The sequence below is a fragment of the Nilaparvata lugens genome, chromosome 3 (assembly GCF_014356525.2).
Source record: "Nilaparvata lugens isolate BPH chromosome 3, ASM1435652v1, whole genome shotgun sequence".
In the NCBI taxonomy this organism is placed as follows: domain Eukaryota; kingdom Metazoa; phylum Arthropoda; class Insecta; order Hemiptera; family Delphacidae; genus Nilaparvata; species Nilaparvata lugens.
Genome location: NC_052506.1, coordinates 7,741,652 through 7,761,984, shown reverse-complemented (window position 1 = coordinate 7,761,984; position 20,333 = coordinate 7,741,652). Strand labels below are relative to the sequence as shown.

Below are 20,333 nucleotides of genomic sequence, written 5' to 3'. Positions count from 1 at the left end.
TGAAACACACTGAAACAAAAAGTATCTCAGATTTGGCTGGAATTTGCAACATAGATAAAGCTTGACCTGAGAAATGTCGGAGCCAAATTTGGCACCCCCAGCTACTATAACAGGGTGAGCTATGAGCCTGCAAACGTGAAATTTGCCAATTTTCAAATGGTCATATCTCCTGAACGGTAAGGAATTTTGCAAATCTGATTCCAGATTCGTGTTCCTAGCATCAAATACCATAAAATCACAAAGTTTGAGCGAATTTCATTTTTCACAAAAAATTGAGAAAAACCATGGACTAAAGTTGTAATAATCATCGTCGAATAATCATTGAAATATTTTGGACATCGTTGTAATAATCATCGTCGAATAATCATTGAAATATTTTTAGGCTAATCTTATTTGTAAAATAGCTACTGTATACATACATGCTCAATTAGAGGATAACACACGATTTAGGAGGGACGTACTATAATTTTTATCCTGAATTCTTCAAACTTTAATATTCTCAAATTATTATGAGACATTCTCATATTGAACTTATAAAACGGCACTAGAAAAAGCTCTATAAAAAAATAATTGATCAACATTTTCAATCAGCCAGCTTCTCATAGAAATAAACAAAAAGAACATATTATATCATCATGAACAGAGTATCATCATGAATAAGTATTAGAGAATTGATAAAAAGTATACTACAAAGTTTAAATTTCATACTATTCTAGAATCAGAGTTTAGACATTGGAATTCCAATAAAACATCTCCATAGAATTTCTCACTAAAATATTTATATTTTAATCTTTGGCTAAATAATTGTCTCACAATAATACCACAATTTTCATGTAGTTGGACATCCAAGAGAAAACAATGATACATCAATATTGTAGCTCAAATCACAAGTTACGGTATTTACCGTTCATAATCTACTTATTCACTCTAATACGATAAAATACTATAATGGAAGCTGAAAAGTCAATAAAACAATAGCAAACTAGAAAGTTATAATGATATGAATTGGTTGAATTTGAAAATGCAATATTTCCAAACAAACGAAACTTGGCAAAAATGACTGGAATGATTTTATGACATACTTTAAGCGGTTGAATGGAAAAGCTACACATATTCAAGACCAAGAAAGCAGCTACAGACTAATAACAGCTTACTACAAGAAACATTCATACTATAAACTAATATTATTTCAAACTCAAATAGTTGCTAAAACATAGAAAACAATTACTAAATCTATTAATATCATATTTCTAATTCTATCAATATAAAGAAAATATAGCAAATACTGATGAACATACAATTAAATTTTAATTAAACCAAAGTTAAGTTATTTTGTGAGCGTATTATTTTCGATCCCAACGGAAATTCTTCAAGTTTAGCCATAATGAAGCTAAGTTATACAAGACATTTTAGAATGCAAGAATATCTAGTAGGTAGGTCTACTGTAATTCATAAATTTTCACGTGAAACTCTAATTTTTAAGTGAAATATTTCTCTAACTGTCCTTAAGAGAACTTATTCTTGTGTATTTTCGTAATTGAGTGGAATAAATACTGTAGGTGGGCATTTATCACTTATTTACTACAAAATAATATTATTCATGGGTGTATCAAGCACATCATTGAGATAGTAGTTGCTGTTCATGATTGAGAATTACATTTGTATGAATTGAAGTTTAGTGCTTGCAAGTTTAAAGTTCAAATAAGAAAGGTAGCCAACTCCAGACAATAATACATATTTCAACACAACTCACTATATTTGAAATACATTGAGTAAACCATCTTAAAATATTTTAATTCAGGGCTACTTTCTTTTATTTATAAAATATAATTATATTACCATTTGGAATTAATAAAATAATAGATTAAGAACAAATTATAACAACTAGTATCAGTGTTCACACTATCGTCAGGTTTTTAAAAACCTGAAACACTGAACACTGAAACTTGTTGTTATAATTTGCATTCTTAATCTATTATTTTATCAATTTCAAAGGGTACTATAATTCTATGTTATGAGTATTACCATATTTTACTCCAATGAGAGATAGCTATGGTATTACAGATTTTCATAAGTTATTGTCATTTTTAAAGTTTCCACAATACTGGATAGCTAAATACGGATTAGTATATTCTATTTTAATAAACACATCTAATTTCTTATACTCTTTATTTATCACATTTTTAGAATGGTTTCTCTAAATAATATAATTCATTATTATTGTATTAATCACTGAATCCATGATTCACCCTTATCCTATTCACATGCATTTATTCATTGTTGTTCACCTATTCTAATAGTTACATACTACTACCAATAATAATACTAAGTAAATCAATGCAATGAGAAATGAAGATAATTATTGACACATATTATTCAACATTTAGAAGGACGATCATATCTCAAAGGATTATAATTACAGCTGCTTCATCGGATAATGGCTGGATTAACTGGAGCTGGCAGTTCACTCTCCAATGTGATGGCAGGATTATCGATTCCCTTCATTTCAGGCTTTTGACATTTCTTCAGATCTTGACTTTTCCTCTCCGATTTGGACTGTAAAGGAAGATAAAGTAGGGATTAATTCAATGTAATACCAATACTCGTATGTTTGACTTGCAAACTTGCCGTTCCATATTTTTGTAAGTAATTTTGAGTGAATAAATTTGATCTAAAAGAATTCCTTACTTATTCAGCTACTGTAATATCACTTGGAACAAAAAGTGAGTGACTGAAGTTAAGTAGGAACGACAAATGGAAAAGTATTAAATAATTAACATAAACTTTAAGAATTCAAGTCAGTTTTTATTATCTTATTGATTACTGAATAATAATTATTGAGAGTTCACTTGAAATGTTGACATGGGAGAAATTTCTTCAATTGTAAAACATAAAGTTTTCTGTAAATTGTGAAGTTTTTAGCTCAAAAATTTCTAGTTTCATTCAAAATTCAGACTTTTTGAATAATTACTAAGTTACTGTTCTAAATTTTTTGATTTTAGACTCTAATAGTTTCTATTTGATTCAAAAATTTACTCGTTTATCTGAGTATTGAAGAGCGTAAATTGTATTTTGAAAAGTGAAAGTGACATAACCAACATTTTGATTTGGACAGTGCGTAGTATAAATTGGGAATGGGACAGTTTTGGGCATGAGCCTGTTGTGCCTTTCCTCATGTTAAGTATTTGTACACAATGTGATAAATAAATAAAATCCGGAAGTAGCCTACAAAGCAGATGACGGCTAACTGATAAATTCAGGAAATGATATTCATTATTGAGCATGAATTACAATATTCATCAATCGTACAGCCTGTTTTTGCTAGGAAGCTAGTGGTAGGTGATGATTTATCTCAGTTGTCAAAAGTGAGATAAATAATAATAATACTGAGGGTGATACCCACATTAGCTCATAGGCTTGTGCGTGGGTAATGAGTGAGAGGGATGATGATGAGAGATTACGACTACTCTTTAGGTAGTCGGGACCGACGAATTATCGTCTCCTCCGAAAGACGGGGGAAATAATATAGTTTGTGTACGATAATTATTATTGTTGTATACGTACACTCTGAAATCCCCTTATAGGAGTGATAAAATCGATTATCAAAAAGTAAACTACGTTTGCACCAAAGTTTTCAACAAAATGCTGTCTAAAAATAGTTTCCTACAAAAAAGTTGTCAAATTTTTGTAGAAAAAGTTTCTGTTCAGGAATGTAGATGAACAAAAGTTGTCAATTTTTTGCCCAGACAGCGTAACCGACTTTTACAGGGAGGACAATATTAGTTGGCAACCTTCTCAGTATTTCCCACACTGAGTGAGAAACAAGAAATTTGTTGAAAACAAGTATTTTTACAAGTTGACGTAGAAATGTTGCTGTGCTTTTAAAGAAATTAGCAACAAATTATTGCAATTATTTATGAAAACCCCAGTTTATAAATCTGGTGTTAACGTGACTTGAGAAGCATACTACCTTTGACTATAGAAAGAATAGACATATTATGGGATACGCGGATTCGAAGACGGCACAAGTGTCGCGGCTCTAACGGCGCGTATGGTGAAACTACTCATTCTTAGCTTAGTCCGATAGCGCCGCGTGTGGCTAGCTTGCGAATCACCAGCCTTACTCCCCCGCCACCATACCCAGCCATAGACAGAGAAAGTGGAGCTAGCGCCTGCTGTCTCACTCCGGTTTCTGACTTTTCTCCTTTCTCCGAGAACTAGTTTGCGAATCGAATCACCAGCCTTCATGCTCTACCGCCCTACCTAGGGAACTATAAAAACTTAAGGTATTTATAGTTCCCTAGCCCTACCATACCAGTGCCAGAAAAGTTTTATCTGAAGCCTGATAATCGGGAATCTAAAATCACACTTTGCATTGATGTGGCGGAGCTCCTGAAATTTTTCACACACACACATACAGACCAATACCCAAAAACCACTTTTTTGGACTCAGGGGGCCTTGAAACGTATAGAAATCTAGAAATTCGGGTACCTTAATTTTTTTCGTAAAGCAATACTTTCCTTACCTATGGTAATAGGGCAAGGAAAGTAATAATAGTAATTACAGTAATTTCAAAATTGCCTATTTTCAAATTATGGTAAAGAAAGGAATTTACAATGTTTATTTTTTAGTGCCGGGATGGTGGTTTATAGTGACTACTGTATCAAGACAGTGTGGACAAAACTTGTGACGTGTCGCTCCAGATTGGCTATAATGAGGTCCACATTGTAATGGGAGTGTTTGATTAGCAATTGCATTGCTATCCTTGTATATTATTATCATTATTCATTATTTTAGATTTTTCCAATTCATGTTATTATCTATAAAATTTAGTTTAAGAATTCTAATTGTTTCACTTGTTGCAATGCTAGTATACATGTTGGTTACATCAAATGATAGGAAAATAGCTGGAAATTAGTTGGAATTTTTATACCTTTAATTTTTTGAACCAAATTATATGTGTTTTTATGCTATGGGTTTCTTCCGTTATTATCTTTTGAAGTAGTAATTTATTCATATATTTGCAAGCTTTATATGCAGGAGCATTACAATACTTTACTACTGGCCTTATTGGTATTCCAACCTTATAAATGTATTTTTGATTGGTATATTAAACATTGGAGATAAAGGATTTATCATTTTCATGATACGATATTATTAATATTTTTACTACATTCATGAGTTGGATCTTCTGTTGAATTTTCAAATGTCAAATCTCTCAATTTAAATCAAATGTTTTCAAATTGTTATCTATAATGAATTTTTTCACTTTATCATTATAATCTATTTGTTTTATGATAACTGTAGTAGGCCTACTTCCCTTGTATGCTTTTGTGCTAATGGCATTCCCATTTTTCAATTTGTTTTAAATAGATTCCAAGTTACATGTCTTCTTTAGAACTTTTCAAAAAAGATTTTTTCTTTCAATAGGTAATAGGTTTTATCTATGCTTCAATATAGATATTGAATTCTTTTATTGATTCACTATTAAAATGATTCTCAATTTATTCTTGTATTATCTGATTCTTTTTATCTGATAATAGCATCATATAGCCAAAACATGTGACTAGATCATTTTAAAAAGGGTAACTACTAAGTTTCCATCTTATTTATATTCAACAGTAGCCCTAAAAAATAGACGATATTTACTGGAAATTTACTTTGCTCATTATTGCTGTAATTTGTGAGTTAATTTGATTGATTTTTAATGTATGGTACTATAATATAATCTGAGTACCCGATACAGGTAACAGTGAAATTTTGTGCATAATTTAATTTTATTCTTTGAGAAAACTGTTGATTGAAACATAAATTAATAAATTAAATGATAAAAATTACACAAAAAATGCGAGCTTTTACTGAAATCCCGAATGAAATAATGTAACTTTATTGTGTTTTATGCAACTTGCAACTTATTCAAACATAATTCATAATTCATTAGTATTATCTTTAACTAGCTTGCCCGGCGAACTTAGTACCGCCAAAAAGTCAATGTATCACATGTCACACTTGACTATTTGGTGAATCTTGAAATTCATCTGAATTTATCCCAATATACACACAACATATTATTCCCAAAGTTTCATGCTGTTCTGTCAAGTAGTTTTTGAGTCCAATAGGGAAATATCAATATATATATATATATATATATATATATATATATATATAATATATATATATATATATATATATATATATATATATATATAAAGTAATGTCTGTATGTAAGATAGTTGATAGTTCCCTATAGGACTTATTAAATATATGTAGATTCGTGAGTAAGCCGGAATATGTTTTTTCAATTCAATTCAATTCAATTTATTTATCCTTTTTACAACATAGTTATTGTACAAAGTAGTTATGAAATAAATAACTTAAAACTAAAACAAAATTACTTAAAATAGCAGGTTAACAAAAACACGGAAGGACCCTGTAATTTTGAATGAGGAATGGTGTCAAAGGCCTTAGCTAAATCCAGGAAAATGGCTATTGTTTTCTTATTATTAGTGAAGTTATTGGCAATTGTTTGAGTTAAGAGAGTTATAGAATCAATTGTATTTTTGTTAGTCTGAAAGCCATAATGCTGTTTATGAATGACCTCGTGTTTGACTAAGTAACCAATTAATCTAGACTTGATTACTTTTTCCATTATTTTTGAGAAACCACTTAACAGGCTGATTGGGCGGTAATTGGTTGGGTCCTTAGGATCCCCCATCTTATGAAGCGGTATAATATTCGCTAACTTTAAACTAACAGGGAAGTGCCCTTCTAAAAAACAACGGTTTATTATTACTGTTAATGGTTTAACAATGTGTGGAAGTATAATTTTCTATTAATGTTTATTTTAATAATTTTTTTTTCTATTAATGTTAATTTTCTATATAATGTTCTATTGCTTATTTTGTCAATTCCTGGAGCAGAGTTATTGTTGAGAGAGTTAATAATAGCTGATATTTCACTTTCGTTTGTGGGTGATAGGAAAAAGGAGCCATGACCATTTACAGAAGAGTTCATGAACAGATTACCATCAGATGCATTGGGATTATTACTTATCAGCTTTTCAGCGAAAGTTTTACCTACTTCAACAAAATGACTATTTAAGATGTCTGCATCAATTTTAGGAACAACCTTTTTACGGCACTTACCCAATAATTCATTCAACGAGTCCCAAACTCTCCTAATATTGTTCTTATTCTGATCAATCTTGTTTTTATATATAAATGCTTAATATTACATTAGAAGGCTGTTTAGAAAGCTTTTTAAAAAGTTTATCGCGTTTAGCAATTGCTACAATAAGTCCCCTGGTGATCCAAGGCTTCAAAGGTTTTAATCTATGTGGAATATGTACTTTAACTGTAGCCTGTTCTACATGGGATGAAATCTTGTCAGTCAAAAAAAGCATTTGATCATCCAAGTGTAAATTAGGGCTTAACACCTCACTCCAATTTTCTTTTTGAATAGAAGACAATAATTTATCATAATCAACTTTATTGTAATAATTAATAGGTTTGTCAGACCCATCAATATCAGCCGCAAGATCAACGTGAACACTAGTACAAAAATGATCAGTTATATTAGTTTTCATAATAGAGCTGATAACATTATCAGAATTGAACGAAGAGTTCTTGAAAAAAATGTGATCGATACATAATTCAGTATTGTTTATTCAAGTGTTAGAACTGACAGTAGTCAAGCTTCAGCTTTCAAAAACAAAGGTTGTCAAAACATTCATAGCTTATTATTATCTCTCATTTATCACAGAGAGAATAAATGAACATAGCTTCAACATAGTGCTTATAGAATAAATTGTTCTTTCAAAGGTATGAGAGTGCAATAACGCATATGTAAATTATTTTATAATCTCCTATAAATCAATAACATGATTCAAAAAGATGGAATTGGCAGGAGTAGGCCTATATTCTTGACTTGGCCGGTGATGTGGCGAATCAGTGGTGATGTGTGAAACGAGTGTGCTTTGAGATTGTGTTTTGTGATAGCATGAGCGTTATGGCAGAGGTGATAGGAGGGAGTGGAAGAGAGAAAGAGATATGTGTGAGAGAGCGCGTGAATGGAGGGAGTGGAAGAGAGAAAGAGATATGTGCGAGAGAGCGCGAAAACGGAGGGAGTGGAAGAGAGAAAGAGATATGTGCGAGAGAGCGCGAGAAAGACAAGTAGCGCAGCTCTAGCGGCACGTACCAGAACTCCGTCTTGAGTTACGCGAACTGCCGTCATCAAACTAATGCATTGGATAATATGTCTATTCTTTCTATAGTCAAAGATACTACTCAATATTGTTTCAATAACTTTATTGATATTGAGAGAATTCTATCATAGAGGAAAGATAGCATAAGAAGGTACCATATGGTATAGGTCGTTTATGCTCGTTTATAGGTCGTTAATATTGTCCAAAGGTTATAGTTATAATATCACACACTTTAAATAAATCACAGAATGTATCACAATAAATAAAAAAAACTTTTGAAATATTGCACTTAAATTTGAATACAAAACCACAAACCTACTCACTATATGATTGTGAAAACACATTTGGTGATTTTATGGTATAAAATCAAAAAAGAGTAGCTTACCTATAGATTTATTTATTTATTCATATGCAAATACAATTCAGGTAAAAACAACAGGCATTTGCCCAAAACTGTTTCAAACCTTAATTTGGAATACACCGTCTAAAGGTTATGCTACTTACGTAACTTAAATGATAATTCGTACACAATTTTGAGTCCAAAAAATGTATTAACTACAATTTTGAATTTATCAGATTGATCAATTTCCAAATACAAATCCAAACAAAACTCTTCCTTCACAATTGCTAAAAATATTGAAAATTTCACTCAAATCCACAAACTCATGAGATTGAGAGTAGCCTAGGTATTCTATAGATTGTGAAAACAGATTTGGTGATTTTATGGTATTAAATCAAAATATAGTAGTTCACCTCAATAGGTAGACTGAGTTTCTCCTTGATGCTGTGTGGTAGGTTCCGGAGGAGGTGAGCGATGGGAGGGGAAATCAGATCAGGGTGGACTCGACAAGGATCCTCGACGCCTGTCAATAGACTGGTGACGAATCCAACCACTATTGTCACGCAGAACCCGATAACCGAGTACCACAGATAACTGATCTTGTAGATCTCAGGAACTCTGCGAAAATTGAATTGATTAGTAACATAAAATACGGTAGCACAACTATTTACTAACATAAGTGCATACGGTAGTTGATACAGAAGGGGTATTCACAGTGTTGGAGTTAACTGGCTAAGTTGAGCTATTCGCTATCTCCAGCTATTTGCTAAGTCTGTGTTAACTCAATGTTATAGTGGTACGTTAGAAAAAAATAACAGACGAGATAGCAGATAGCGCGGTTTGAGTCCGCTAACTCTGGATATCTCTGTTAAAACGGCAGCCATATGTTTACTTTTGACACAGAATTACAATTATAGGAGTTTTCTCTGCTTTTGAGTTATAATAAACTTTGAGTTACACAAATTATCCGCTTGGATCGCTACTGCAGTTAGCTAATAGCAGTTGCTTTTAGATGGGGCGTTCACAATCCAGAGTTATCAAATAGCACTTTAGCTGGTTAAAACAATATTGTTAATACCCCTAATAAGAGATAATTCACATTAACAATAGATAAGATTCCCAATAATTAATAAAAAATAATTGACCGAGCAGAGTGAGGTCTAAGATTCAAGTCAAAGGTTTTGCATTTCTCTTTATGTTTATATGTTTAAATTTTTATATTTATGTTTATATGTTCCGCATTTACGGCGAAACGCAGCAGAAGATTTTTCTCTGCTTTCAACTCGGTAAGCTTTTAACGATAGTAGCATAGGTTTTTACATCAAATTATTAGCATTGTCGGTGTAACGACCCAAACAGCCATTAGTTGTTTACACACCAATATCTCGCCGGCACGACAGGACAGGACATAATTTACTCTGATTGACAGTATTAACGTAGACGCACACAGATCGTCATCGGACGGACGGCACGCATCGGACGGATCGGATTATTAGATTTGATGCATTGCTTTCAATTGGAGTGCGCATACCTATCCGCATCCGTATAGGTATGCGCACTCCAATTGAAAACAATACATCAAATCTAATAATCCGATCCGTCCGATGCGTGCCGTCCGTCCGATGACGATCTGTGTGCGCCTACCTTTAGAGGAGGCTGTGGTTTATATCTACGCGAGGTCTACTGTTCACAGAACTACCAGTTTCATAGTACTCACCCTTTTGTTTTTAAAACGTTTTAATATAAAACACAACAACAAACTATAAAAAAGTTTTAAAAACAAAAGAGGATTATGGAATTATTTTTTATAAATTAACAAATCAAGTAGCCTAGCCCTATTGAGATACGTTATTAGAAGTTTCCAATTATTTTAATTAAATAATTTAGTGAGATAATAGATGTTCAATTCGGTTATCTGCTGTTATTGACAGTGATATCATTCATGTCTTACAATTTCCGAATTCAGGATTCATTCTGATCAAAAAAGGATCTGAAATAAGGAAACAAATCCAAAAATGATTCATGATCGAAGAAATATGGAACAAATCAAATGAATTTGTTATATTTTTGATAAGAAACAAACAAGGGATCTTGAAGGAACATTCTAAACCAAAACGGAATATTTCTACAACGGAATAATAATAATATACTGAAAGATTATTTCCAATACGCTCATTCTCAAGGTAATATGAAACATCAATGAGCACACTACACTATTAATACAAAAATTACATAACTATTACAGTTACAATACAATGCTCACGTTTAAAAAATTTTCAATTATGAAAAATCTATGATTTTGAGTTTGATGTTTGAACCAAATAACGATTTATCTTTCTACAGATGGAATTAAATAGAGAATGCATTTATTCAATTGCTGATTAATATATAATTAATTAACGATATATTATTATTTAACGATAATCCTAAATAAATGCTGTAATTCATTCGATGAGAACTACTATCCAAAAAAAAAAATTTTTGTTTTCTTTTGGATGGTAGTTCTCATCGAATTTCCATCTAGCTGTTAACCCTGTTGTCAATGTCTGCAGTAGCAGAAGTCTTCGGGGTGATATACAGCATTTATCTTTCCCCTAGTTTTTGGATAGGATATTCTTTATTGAGTTATACAACCTGCATACTAACAATATAAAATACGAAGTAGCGTAGCTTATACTCAGTACGCCTTGACATTCTCCACAAAATTACTCAAGTTTATGTATAAATTGATTTGCCTCTGAAGACAAAAATGAAACTCATGTCAAATATTATTGATACAATATCATATGAATAAAAGAGAATAGCCTTTAATCAGACGATAGTTTTCAGTACTTTAGATATAACAATTAATTAGGCTAAATTAATGAATCATTGATTGACTGAAATTATTCAATAATGTTGGAGAGTATTTTTCTGTACTCATTTATGGAATTAATAGTAGTTCTGTGAACAGTAGACCTCGCGCTCAGTAAGTTACATTGACCTGTTATGTTTTCTCAAAAATTAATAAATAAATTATCAATTTAAAATGTTCAGAAAAAATTCTAAATAAACATAGAGCTTTCTGTCCTATCGTACCGTGACGTGTCGTCCCGGAATGTGAGTGTGAGCTCTGTTATCAGGTCTGGCTGCCGTCGATATGCCAATCCAATCAACCCATCAGAGAACATTCTGTGTTGTGTTGAAATTAACAAAATAAACTACCATAATGGTGATTTCCTACAAACTTAATTTCTTACTATTCATGATTTTAGAAATCAATCTCTTTTCAATAATATTTGTTGCAATTTTGATAATCAGATTAAAAAAGAAAAATGTAAAAAAATGTTTTCTATCAATAACTCCAAACTCTAAACTAGAATCATGGCCTCAGCTTATGGAAAGATAAAGTTAGTAGAACTGTCTACTAAAGTTGATAGAGAAATAAATTTTCAAGATGTTCGATGTTTTTGAACGGGTAGTATTATTATAGTCCACTAGACAGCTGAATTATGATGAATAATTCTATAGTCTGATTTTTACGGTAATATTGGCGTATGAAGGAGGCTCCTTTTTTTATATTATCCTTGAAATGCAAAATTTCCAAAAACCTTGTATATACGTCGACGCGCAATTTAAAAAGGAACTTACCTGTCAAATTTCATGAAAATCTATTACCGCGTTTCGCCGTAAATGCGCAACATATAAACATTTAAATAATGAGAAATGCCAAACCGTCGACTTGAATCTTAGACCTCACTTCGCTTGGTCAATAAAAGCATGAAGTGGAGAACTGGAGTGAAGGAGAGTCTAGTCATACAAGACTTCAAACTATTTTACGATCAACTGAGAATCTATAATATAACTAGCAGTTCTGTGAACAGTAGACCTCACGCAGTATTCTCATCCACAAGTACCTGATTGAAACTATAGACCTTACCTGTTGTGGAAATACAGCAATAGACTGGCTTCTACACACATCTGTGTAATCACTTGTCAGCTGATTTATGATGTATAATTCTATAGTCTGATTTTTACTCTAATATTGGCGTATGGAGGAGGCTCCTTTTTCCTTTTATATTATCCTTGAAATGCAAAATTTCCAAAAATCTTGTATATACGTCGACGCGCAATTAAAAAAGGAACATACCTGTCAAATTTCATGAAAATCTATTACCGCGTTTCGCCGTAAATGCACAACATATAAACATTTAAACATTAAGAGAAATGCCAAACCGTCGACTTGAATCTTAGACCTCACTTCGCTCGGTCAATAAAAGCATGAAGTGGAGAGCTGGAGTGAAGGAGGAGAGTCTGGTCTTACAAGGCTTCAAACTATCTCACGATCAACTGTGAATCTATAATAGGCCTATAATAAAGAAAAGAATTGGCTTTTACACGTACGATATAGGAAAGTCACGAATGACGCATCATCACGTTTGAACTACTGAACTGATTAACTTGAAGTTTTGCTTATCGATTCTTAATTTACCGAGGATGTTTATAGGCCTATTTTAAATTCTTCAAGATTTCAGTTTGTCAAGTTATTAATCAGACCCTTGCGTAGCATGGGTTACCTGCTAATCGTCAATAAATTTGTTCCAAGTTTTCAGTACTTACTCATGGATATCAGCTTCGTATATTTGATCGGTCAAGTTGCAAGCACATTCAGCCACTGAGACCAGCTTCGGGTCGGCCGTTTGGAATCCATTTGCAATGGCTAGCTGAGCCCCGAACGATATCCACAGCACCAGACAAATGGCTACTGTTGCTCCAGTTAGAACTCCCTGCAAAATATTATTCACATTGGTAAATACCTCGAACGTGAGGTCCACGTTGTATGCCTTCTACAGACGGTTGCTGATATTTTTTTTTTACTTTCCTTGCCCTATTACCATAGGTAAGGAAAGTATTGCTTTCAAAAAAAAATTTAAGGTACCCTAATTTCATGTTTTCTATACGTTCCATTACTTTCCTTGCCCTATTACCATAGGTAAGGAAAGTATTGCTTTCCAAAAAAAATTAAGGTACCCTAATTTTAAGTTTTCTATACGTTTCAAGGTCCCTTGAGTCCAAAAACATAATTTTTTGGGTGTTGGTCTCTCTCTCTCTGTGTGTGTGTGTGTGTGTATGTCTGTAAAAAGATAACTACATTCCTAATCAACCGATTGACTTGAAATTTTAAACTTAAGGTCCTTATACCATGAGGATCCATCAATAAGAGATCCAATAAAAGTCAATTCAAAATGGGGGATAATTACTAAAAAACCATGTTTCACGGTTTTCTCGAAAAGGGCTCTAATGATTTCCTCAAAATTTATACCATGGATAGCTATTTATAAGCCCTATCAACTGACATGAGTCTTATTTCTGGGAAAATTGCAGGAGCTCCGTAATGTTCTTGAAAAGAAATGGCGGAGTGACCGGGTGGCTGCTCTGCATCGGTTCAGATGATGCGGAGGCTCTTCTACATTCTCCATATAGATGAATATTTCTAGTTCTGAACACAGAATAACATTCAAATATTACACACAGTACCACGCTAATAAAGCTATATTACTCCCAACTCAGCCCTTTAAACGCCGTCGAGCTGACACTTTTATTTTATTTATTTATTGTTTTTTTTCTATCTTTAGTTTTAAAATTTATTATTGAAATAAACTCTCTTATTATTCTTTCAAATTTATTTATTATTCATAGTTTGTAATTTATTTTATTATTGCTAGTGTTTGCCCTCTGTCTGATAATTTGCGACTCCTCCCTGCACACGGACAAATCATCCAGGCAGGGAGAATTTATTCATGTAATTTATAACACTTTTATATTTTGTGAATATGTAATATTTTATGAATAAACAATTTGAATTGAATTTGAATTGAATTGAATTGGATAATCACTAAAAAACCATGTTTTTCTCGGTTTTCTCGAAAAGGGCTCTAAGGATTTTCTTCAAATTTATATCATGGATAGCTATTTATAAGCCTTATCAACTGACATGAGTCTTATTTCTGGGAAAATTGCAGGAGATCCGTAATATTCTTGAAAAAAATGGTGGATAATCACTAAAAAACCATGTTTTTCACGATTTTCTTAAAAATGACTTGACCGATTTTTTTTCAAATTCATACCCTGTATAGTTATTTATCAGCTCTATCAACTGGCATGAGTCTCCTTTCTGGGAAACAAATGGGGGGTCCACCCCATCCTTGAGAAATGGACTTTGTAACCTCCTTCTCGTGCATGAGGTAGGTAGGTAGAGCAGTTCATAAAAAGAACACATAGTCGAAATATTTCATCTGTAGAACAGCTGTTTTGACGACTTTTAAAAAAATAATCGAATTTCACAATTTACACAAAGGAAAAAGTACTCTGAAAACAATTATATATACACATATATACAGAAGTCTGATCGTAGTTTCAAATATGTTATTGCCGCCAATCGTCATTATGTTATTCCCCTAAATTATTCTCGTTTAAGAATGAGGCTTACAGTTCAATGAGCAAGGAAAGTTGTGTAACTGTACCACACCAGATTTTTATATTTTATTAAGCAAGAAATTATATTTTTTAAATAATTTCATCATGACTTTACATAACTCACCTTGGGAAGAAGACTGTTCCAACTCGAAAATTGTCAATTTTTAGCTAAAAGAGCGTATTTCAGTTAGTTTCTATGCACTTTCTTCGTTGGAAGACTGTTCCAAGTCAAAACTCGTTCCAATAATTATTCTATTGATGTTGCTTTCCATGACGAAACACTATATAATAACTCTGTTGTAGTTCTGACACTGTGTTACTTGTAAATATTTGAAAAACACTTACTTTTCTTGGAGTGTTGAGCTCCTTGGAGGCTGATGAAGCTCCTCTTCAGGAGTGAAATGCATTCCTCAAAACTCCAAGAAAAGTAAGTGTTTTTTCAAATATTTACGAGTAACACAGTGTCTGAACTACAACAGACTTAATTATTCTATATATCACGGAATGTTCAGTATTCCTATTTTGAAAACCGATGCAATCATTGTGCCATTTCGATTAGAACAGTCTTCCATTCCAATTCAGCCATATTATGAATAAAAACATGAATACACGCCACTTTAAAGAAGTAATAAGTAAACTAAAACAGTTGGAATCAGAGAAATTGAGTGATTCTAAAGCCCGGTCCAGACGCTCAAGTTAGCTTCAGTCTTTTGCTCAAGCAAAAGTCGGAGCATGTAAGTCGTTGCGTCTGGACGGTAAAACGAATGAGTCTTCAAGCTTAAGTCGTCAAACTTAAAATGTATCGGCCGAGAATCTTTTTCCATCAAACCGTCCGTCTTTTGCCTATCCACCAAAACCTAAATCGCCTTAAAAATGGAGATAGAGAATTGTGATTTCAGATTCAGATTCAGCGCCCTCAAATTAATAAAATGCCTCGCGAGTACTTGAAAATAAGCAAGTTTTTTTATCGATTATATATAACGCTATATGTAACCTTTTTTTTCTTTATTGATTCTCATGATACTCTCAGAATTTTATGTTGATATTATGATTTACTATCATGATATATTAAGATGTACTATATTGTTGAGAAGTATACTATCTACAAAATTTCAATCCATTATTTTATACTTTTGATTATAAAATTAAGTATTTTCTTTTATTATGATTTGAATATGTATTTATTGTATGGCAAATAAATGATTTGATTTGATTTACAATCACTGTGTCTCGAGATATGACATGTAAACAAAGTGATTAACAGTAATATTTTTGTCATTATGTTGTTAAATATAGCATTATCTAGTTGAATCAGCGAAAAATACGATATAATTATGACTCATCTACCGGATATATGTCAACCGTATACAATTTAGACTCAATGAACCATATCTAACAATATCAAAAATAGGAAAACGGACGACATAAGACGGATGCGTGTGGACGCAATTTTACATCCGTCTTTTGCTTGAACCAAACGATCCGTCTTTTGCTTGAGCAAAACACTGATGGGAAACTTGAGCGTCAGGACCGGACTTAAGAGCAGAAAATCAAGTTTGAATACCTATGAAAACTTTAAAACTGCTCTCCTGAATAAACAACTTTTTCGAGTTGGAACAGTCTTCCTCCGGAGGTGCAATTTAATTAAGATGAAATATTTATTAATTAATTATTCTACATTATCAAAAGACAATTTGGCAACAGAGTAAAGCGAGAAAGAGATAGAGAGAAAGAGAAAGAGATAGCGCTATCCGCTTTGTTGAACGATAGACAAGGATAGCAATACCATTGATAATCAAACATTAACGTAGAACTCACTATAATAATGGACAATCTATGGCGTTTGTTTAATAGTCGCAATCTCTCAATATTCCACAAAATTATCCAGTATGAATGAATTAGTATACAGCCTACAGATGAATGAATTTGGTATGAATAAGTACAAAAAGAATTTGTCATTTCAATGAATTTGTCGTTACACGACATTTTATAGCGAAAAGAGTGGAATTTCTCACCTTTGAATTTGCCCATGGAATGAACATTCCTAAGGAGAACATTCCTAAAGTTACTCCTCCAACCATACCGTTGAAACTGAGAGCTACCTGTAAAAATATGAGCAATAAGCTATTAAAATAAATATAAATCTTCCAATAAAGTTTTTTAATAGAGCTACTTAGATTGTTTAATTATTATAGAAATTACTAGTAGCCTCTACCCTCTTTATATTTTTCTATATAAACAAAAATAGTTTCAAGCTTACTTGAAAATGGCATGAGTGCTCAAACGTAGTTGTGTTTATATAGAAAAGTATAAATAGGTACTAGTAATTTCTTTAATAATTTAATAAAAATCTTATATACAGCGTATAACTTTAGAAGCTCTTTGCATTACTTCCACACACACACACAGAAAACAGAGCGAAAAAGATGATATCACAGAGGAAAGTACAATTTTTTTTACTCAAGGCCCAGACACTTTATAAATATATAAAGGCTCGGACATAAATACTTGAATCTAAAGCATTATTGAATCTAATTTACATCAAGCTCATAGGCCCATTATATTTCATAGAAGTGTTATAGAAAACGGGCCTGAATATTTGAAATATGTTTTGCAATATTAACAATGAGAATTATTAATTAAGAACAATTTATAATGTTTCCCTCTTCTGTGACCGAATCTAGGATTATAGATTGAATTTTGTTACACAATTACAGCGATTAAAGCTGGAAAACGGAATAAGCCTAGCTCTACGATAGAATCAACTTCTTTTAAGTCTATTATTTTAGTTTAATGTGATGTATAAACGATACCATTGTTTAAACGATTATCGTAAGAAATCGTTACATTTCAAGAGCAAGTGTTCCATTTTTTAATATGCCAAAGACATGCATATTATAATGCTTGACATAGTCTAGTAATTATAGTACTAATCCTATTATATTAAGCGAGCAATTTCTGTATTTTTATATCTGGTTATTTATGTTTAACGGATCTCGAAAACGGCTCTAACGATTTTCCCGAAATTTGGAACATAGTAGGTCTATGATATAGATTCATTGCACTAGGTCTCATCCTTGGGAAAACTGGCTGAACGACATTAAAAGGATAATTCATCCTTGGCTGAGACAGCTGTGAATAGTGAAAAAGTGAGTGAGCGAGTGGGTATGTGAAAAATCAAAATATCGCATCCGCGAAATTCATAAGATGACATTTAGCCAGCTGTGAAATATAAACACGATCATTTTAGAGAATTGTGTTCTGTTTATCAATAAATAAAGATAACGAGCGAAGCTCGGTGTCCCGATATTTATTAATTATGATAAAAATTGAATTGAAAGTGTAATAACTTAAGGCAACCAAATTATTTTTCGTAATGTACTGTAAAGTATTATATTTCTTATATAAATTTCATTCTGTGTATCACTGTGTGTGTCATATGTTGTTATGAAATATTACGGAAAAAGAAATATTATTATTACTTTTCCAATCGGAGCCATTAATTTATTCATTAGTACAAAGTTACTTATCATTAAATATGATATTAAAAGAGTAATATACATATTTTATTATGCTGATAAAGAAAACATTTTTTGAAATTTATATCTCACCTGCAGAACACTTCCAAGATGCTCAACAACAAACACAAGCGCAAAACTTAGTATTCCATAAAACACTGAAATCCACTTTGAGTACAAAGATCCTTTATTATCTGGGATTTTGAACCCAAACAGACAACCGAAAAAGTCTTTTATGGTGACAGCCGCTAGTGAATTCAGTGCTGAAGCGACAGTTCTAAAAAAAAATTGGTTCAATCAAGTATCAACATAAATATTCAAACAAAAAATCTAGATAAACAATAAGAAAGAAAATTGACTGGTAGAATAGATAGAAAATTATATAAGAGAAATGTTGAAAGGAAGTGATAGGAAATAAGTATAAAGAAATCAGACAATGAGGTTTGTTCAATGAGAATATGATTCTATGAAATAAATTAAAACTAAAATTATTTGCGTTAATTGGAGGATTAGAACTTGGAACACAGAAAAAGGATAAAAGAGACGAGACGGGACGCGCTAACTGTACACTTGGCTATTGTTCCAAAAAGGTTCATCCTCTAACTCTCTACTAGCATACTTCATTGTCCTCTGATTCCGCTTCATTACTCTCATTAGTGGCCCCGTGTGCTTTCTTGAAGGCAATTCTAGATCGTAGCACCAACTTATCTATTACCATAGAGAAACAATAGCGTAAGTAGATATCCCATGGTATAGGGAATTTATGTCGCAACTTTCACAATTATCTCAAGCCGATTATTGTCAATTTTTACTGTTTTGTTGGGGTGATAGTGTATGAACGGCACAATTTGAGAGACTACCAGCGTCACACAGCTGCATAGGAAAGAACTATGTGAACTATCGGCTTGGGATAACAGTAAAACTTGCGACATAAACGCCCTATACCATGGGATATCTATGCTATCGTTACTCTATACTATTACTTTGTACGTTACATCTGTTAGTTGTATTTTCTACAATTACTGAATCTAATAAGTCAGTGATCCAGTACTTGTAAAATTGTATTATTCCCAATGGTTCATTTGATGAAACTCATGTTGCTCACAAGCTGTATACAGATCCACTAGAGTTACAGTACATACAATTCGATACTTATTGAACGTACGATTTTTTGGCGTCCTTTCAAATTCTATTAGATTGAACACAACTTAGCAAACATATGTTGTGTAGCATGTGTTTGTCAAGTTCCATTCAATCTCGTAGAATGTATAAGGACGGCAAACAAATGTTCGTCCAAAAATCGATGCGGGCTTTACACACCATGTACGTTTGACTAAATTTGTACTCATCATCGATAGTATAATGTGTGTGCTTATTCAATCACTGTATGCTACCACTGGGTTACAGCTGAAATTACCTTTAAAGGTAACGAGACATGTTCCACCAAAATATTCCTCGGAGTGGAAACCTTAGGCTGTGCAAAAGCTAAACATAAACTTTCTACTCGTGATATTTTTCAAAGTTTTTCGATTTGTATATCACGAAGCTATTAAAATGAGAAATGTTTCTCAGGAAAACATTTTTTTTCGATCATTATTTTCGAGATATGAGCGCCTGAAGTTTGAATTTTTGGGACAGAACACTTCAAATTCGGTAAGATATGAATCCATCAGATATGGAGGATGGATTCTTCATGGTATTGTTGATTTAGTAGAACAAAATTTTTATGAAAATATGAATTTTTGAAAAAGTTATTCAATTTACCAAAAATAACTCAAATAAAAGTTATTTTTCGTTATTTTTAGTAAATTGAAT

At 32.3% G+C, this 20,333-nt stretch overlaps 1 protein-coding gene across 2 annotated transcripts in view; it reads right to left on the bottom strand.

Moving 5' to 3' along the window:
* Positions 1-757: 757 nt before the first annotated feature.
* LOC111058888 (sodium-coupled monocarboxylate transporter 1) overlaps positions 758-20,333 on the bottom strand; it is a 56,930-nt gene continuing 37,354 nt past the window's right edge. Inside the window, exons 10-14 of one of the 2 annotated variants that reach the window (XM_039425311.1) lie at positions 18,612-18,795; positions 17,016-17,102; positions 13,144-13,310; positions 8,958-9,162; positions 758-2,556 (exon numbers count right to left, since the gene is read on the bottom strand). In XM_039425311.1, the coding sequence (XP_039281245.1) occupies positions 2,428-2,556; positions 8,958-9,162; positions 13,144-13,310; positions 17,016-17,102; positions 18,612-18,795 (772 nt within the window). In that variant the 3' untranslated portion in view covers positions 758-2,427. The remainder of the gene's footprint in view (positions 2,557-8,957; positions 9,163-13,143; positions 13,311-17,015; positions 17,103-18,611; positions 18,796-20,333) is intronic. The other variant, XM_039425312.1, reaches the window with a different exon arrangement.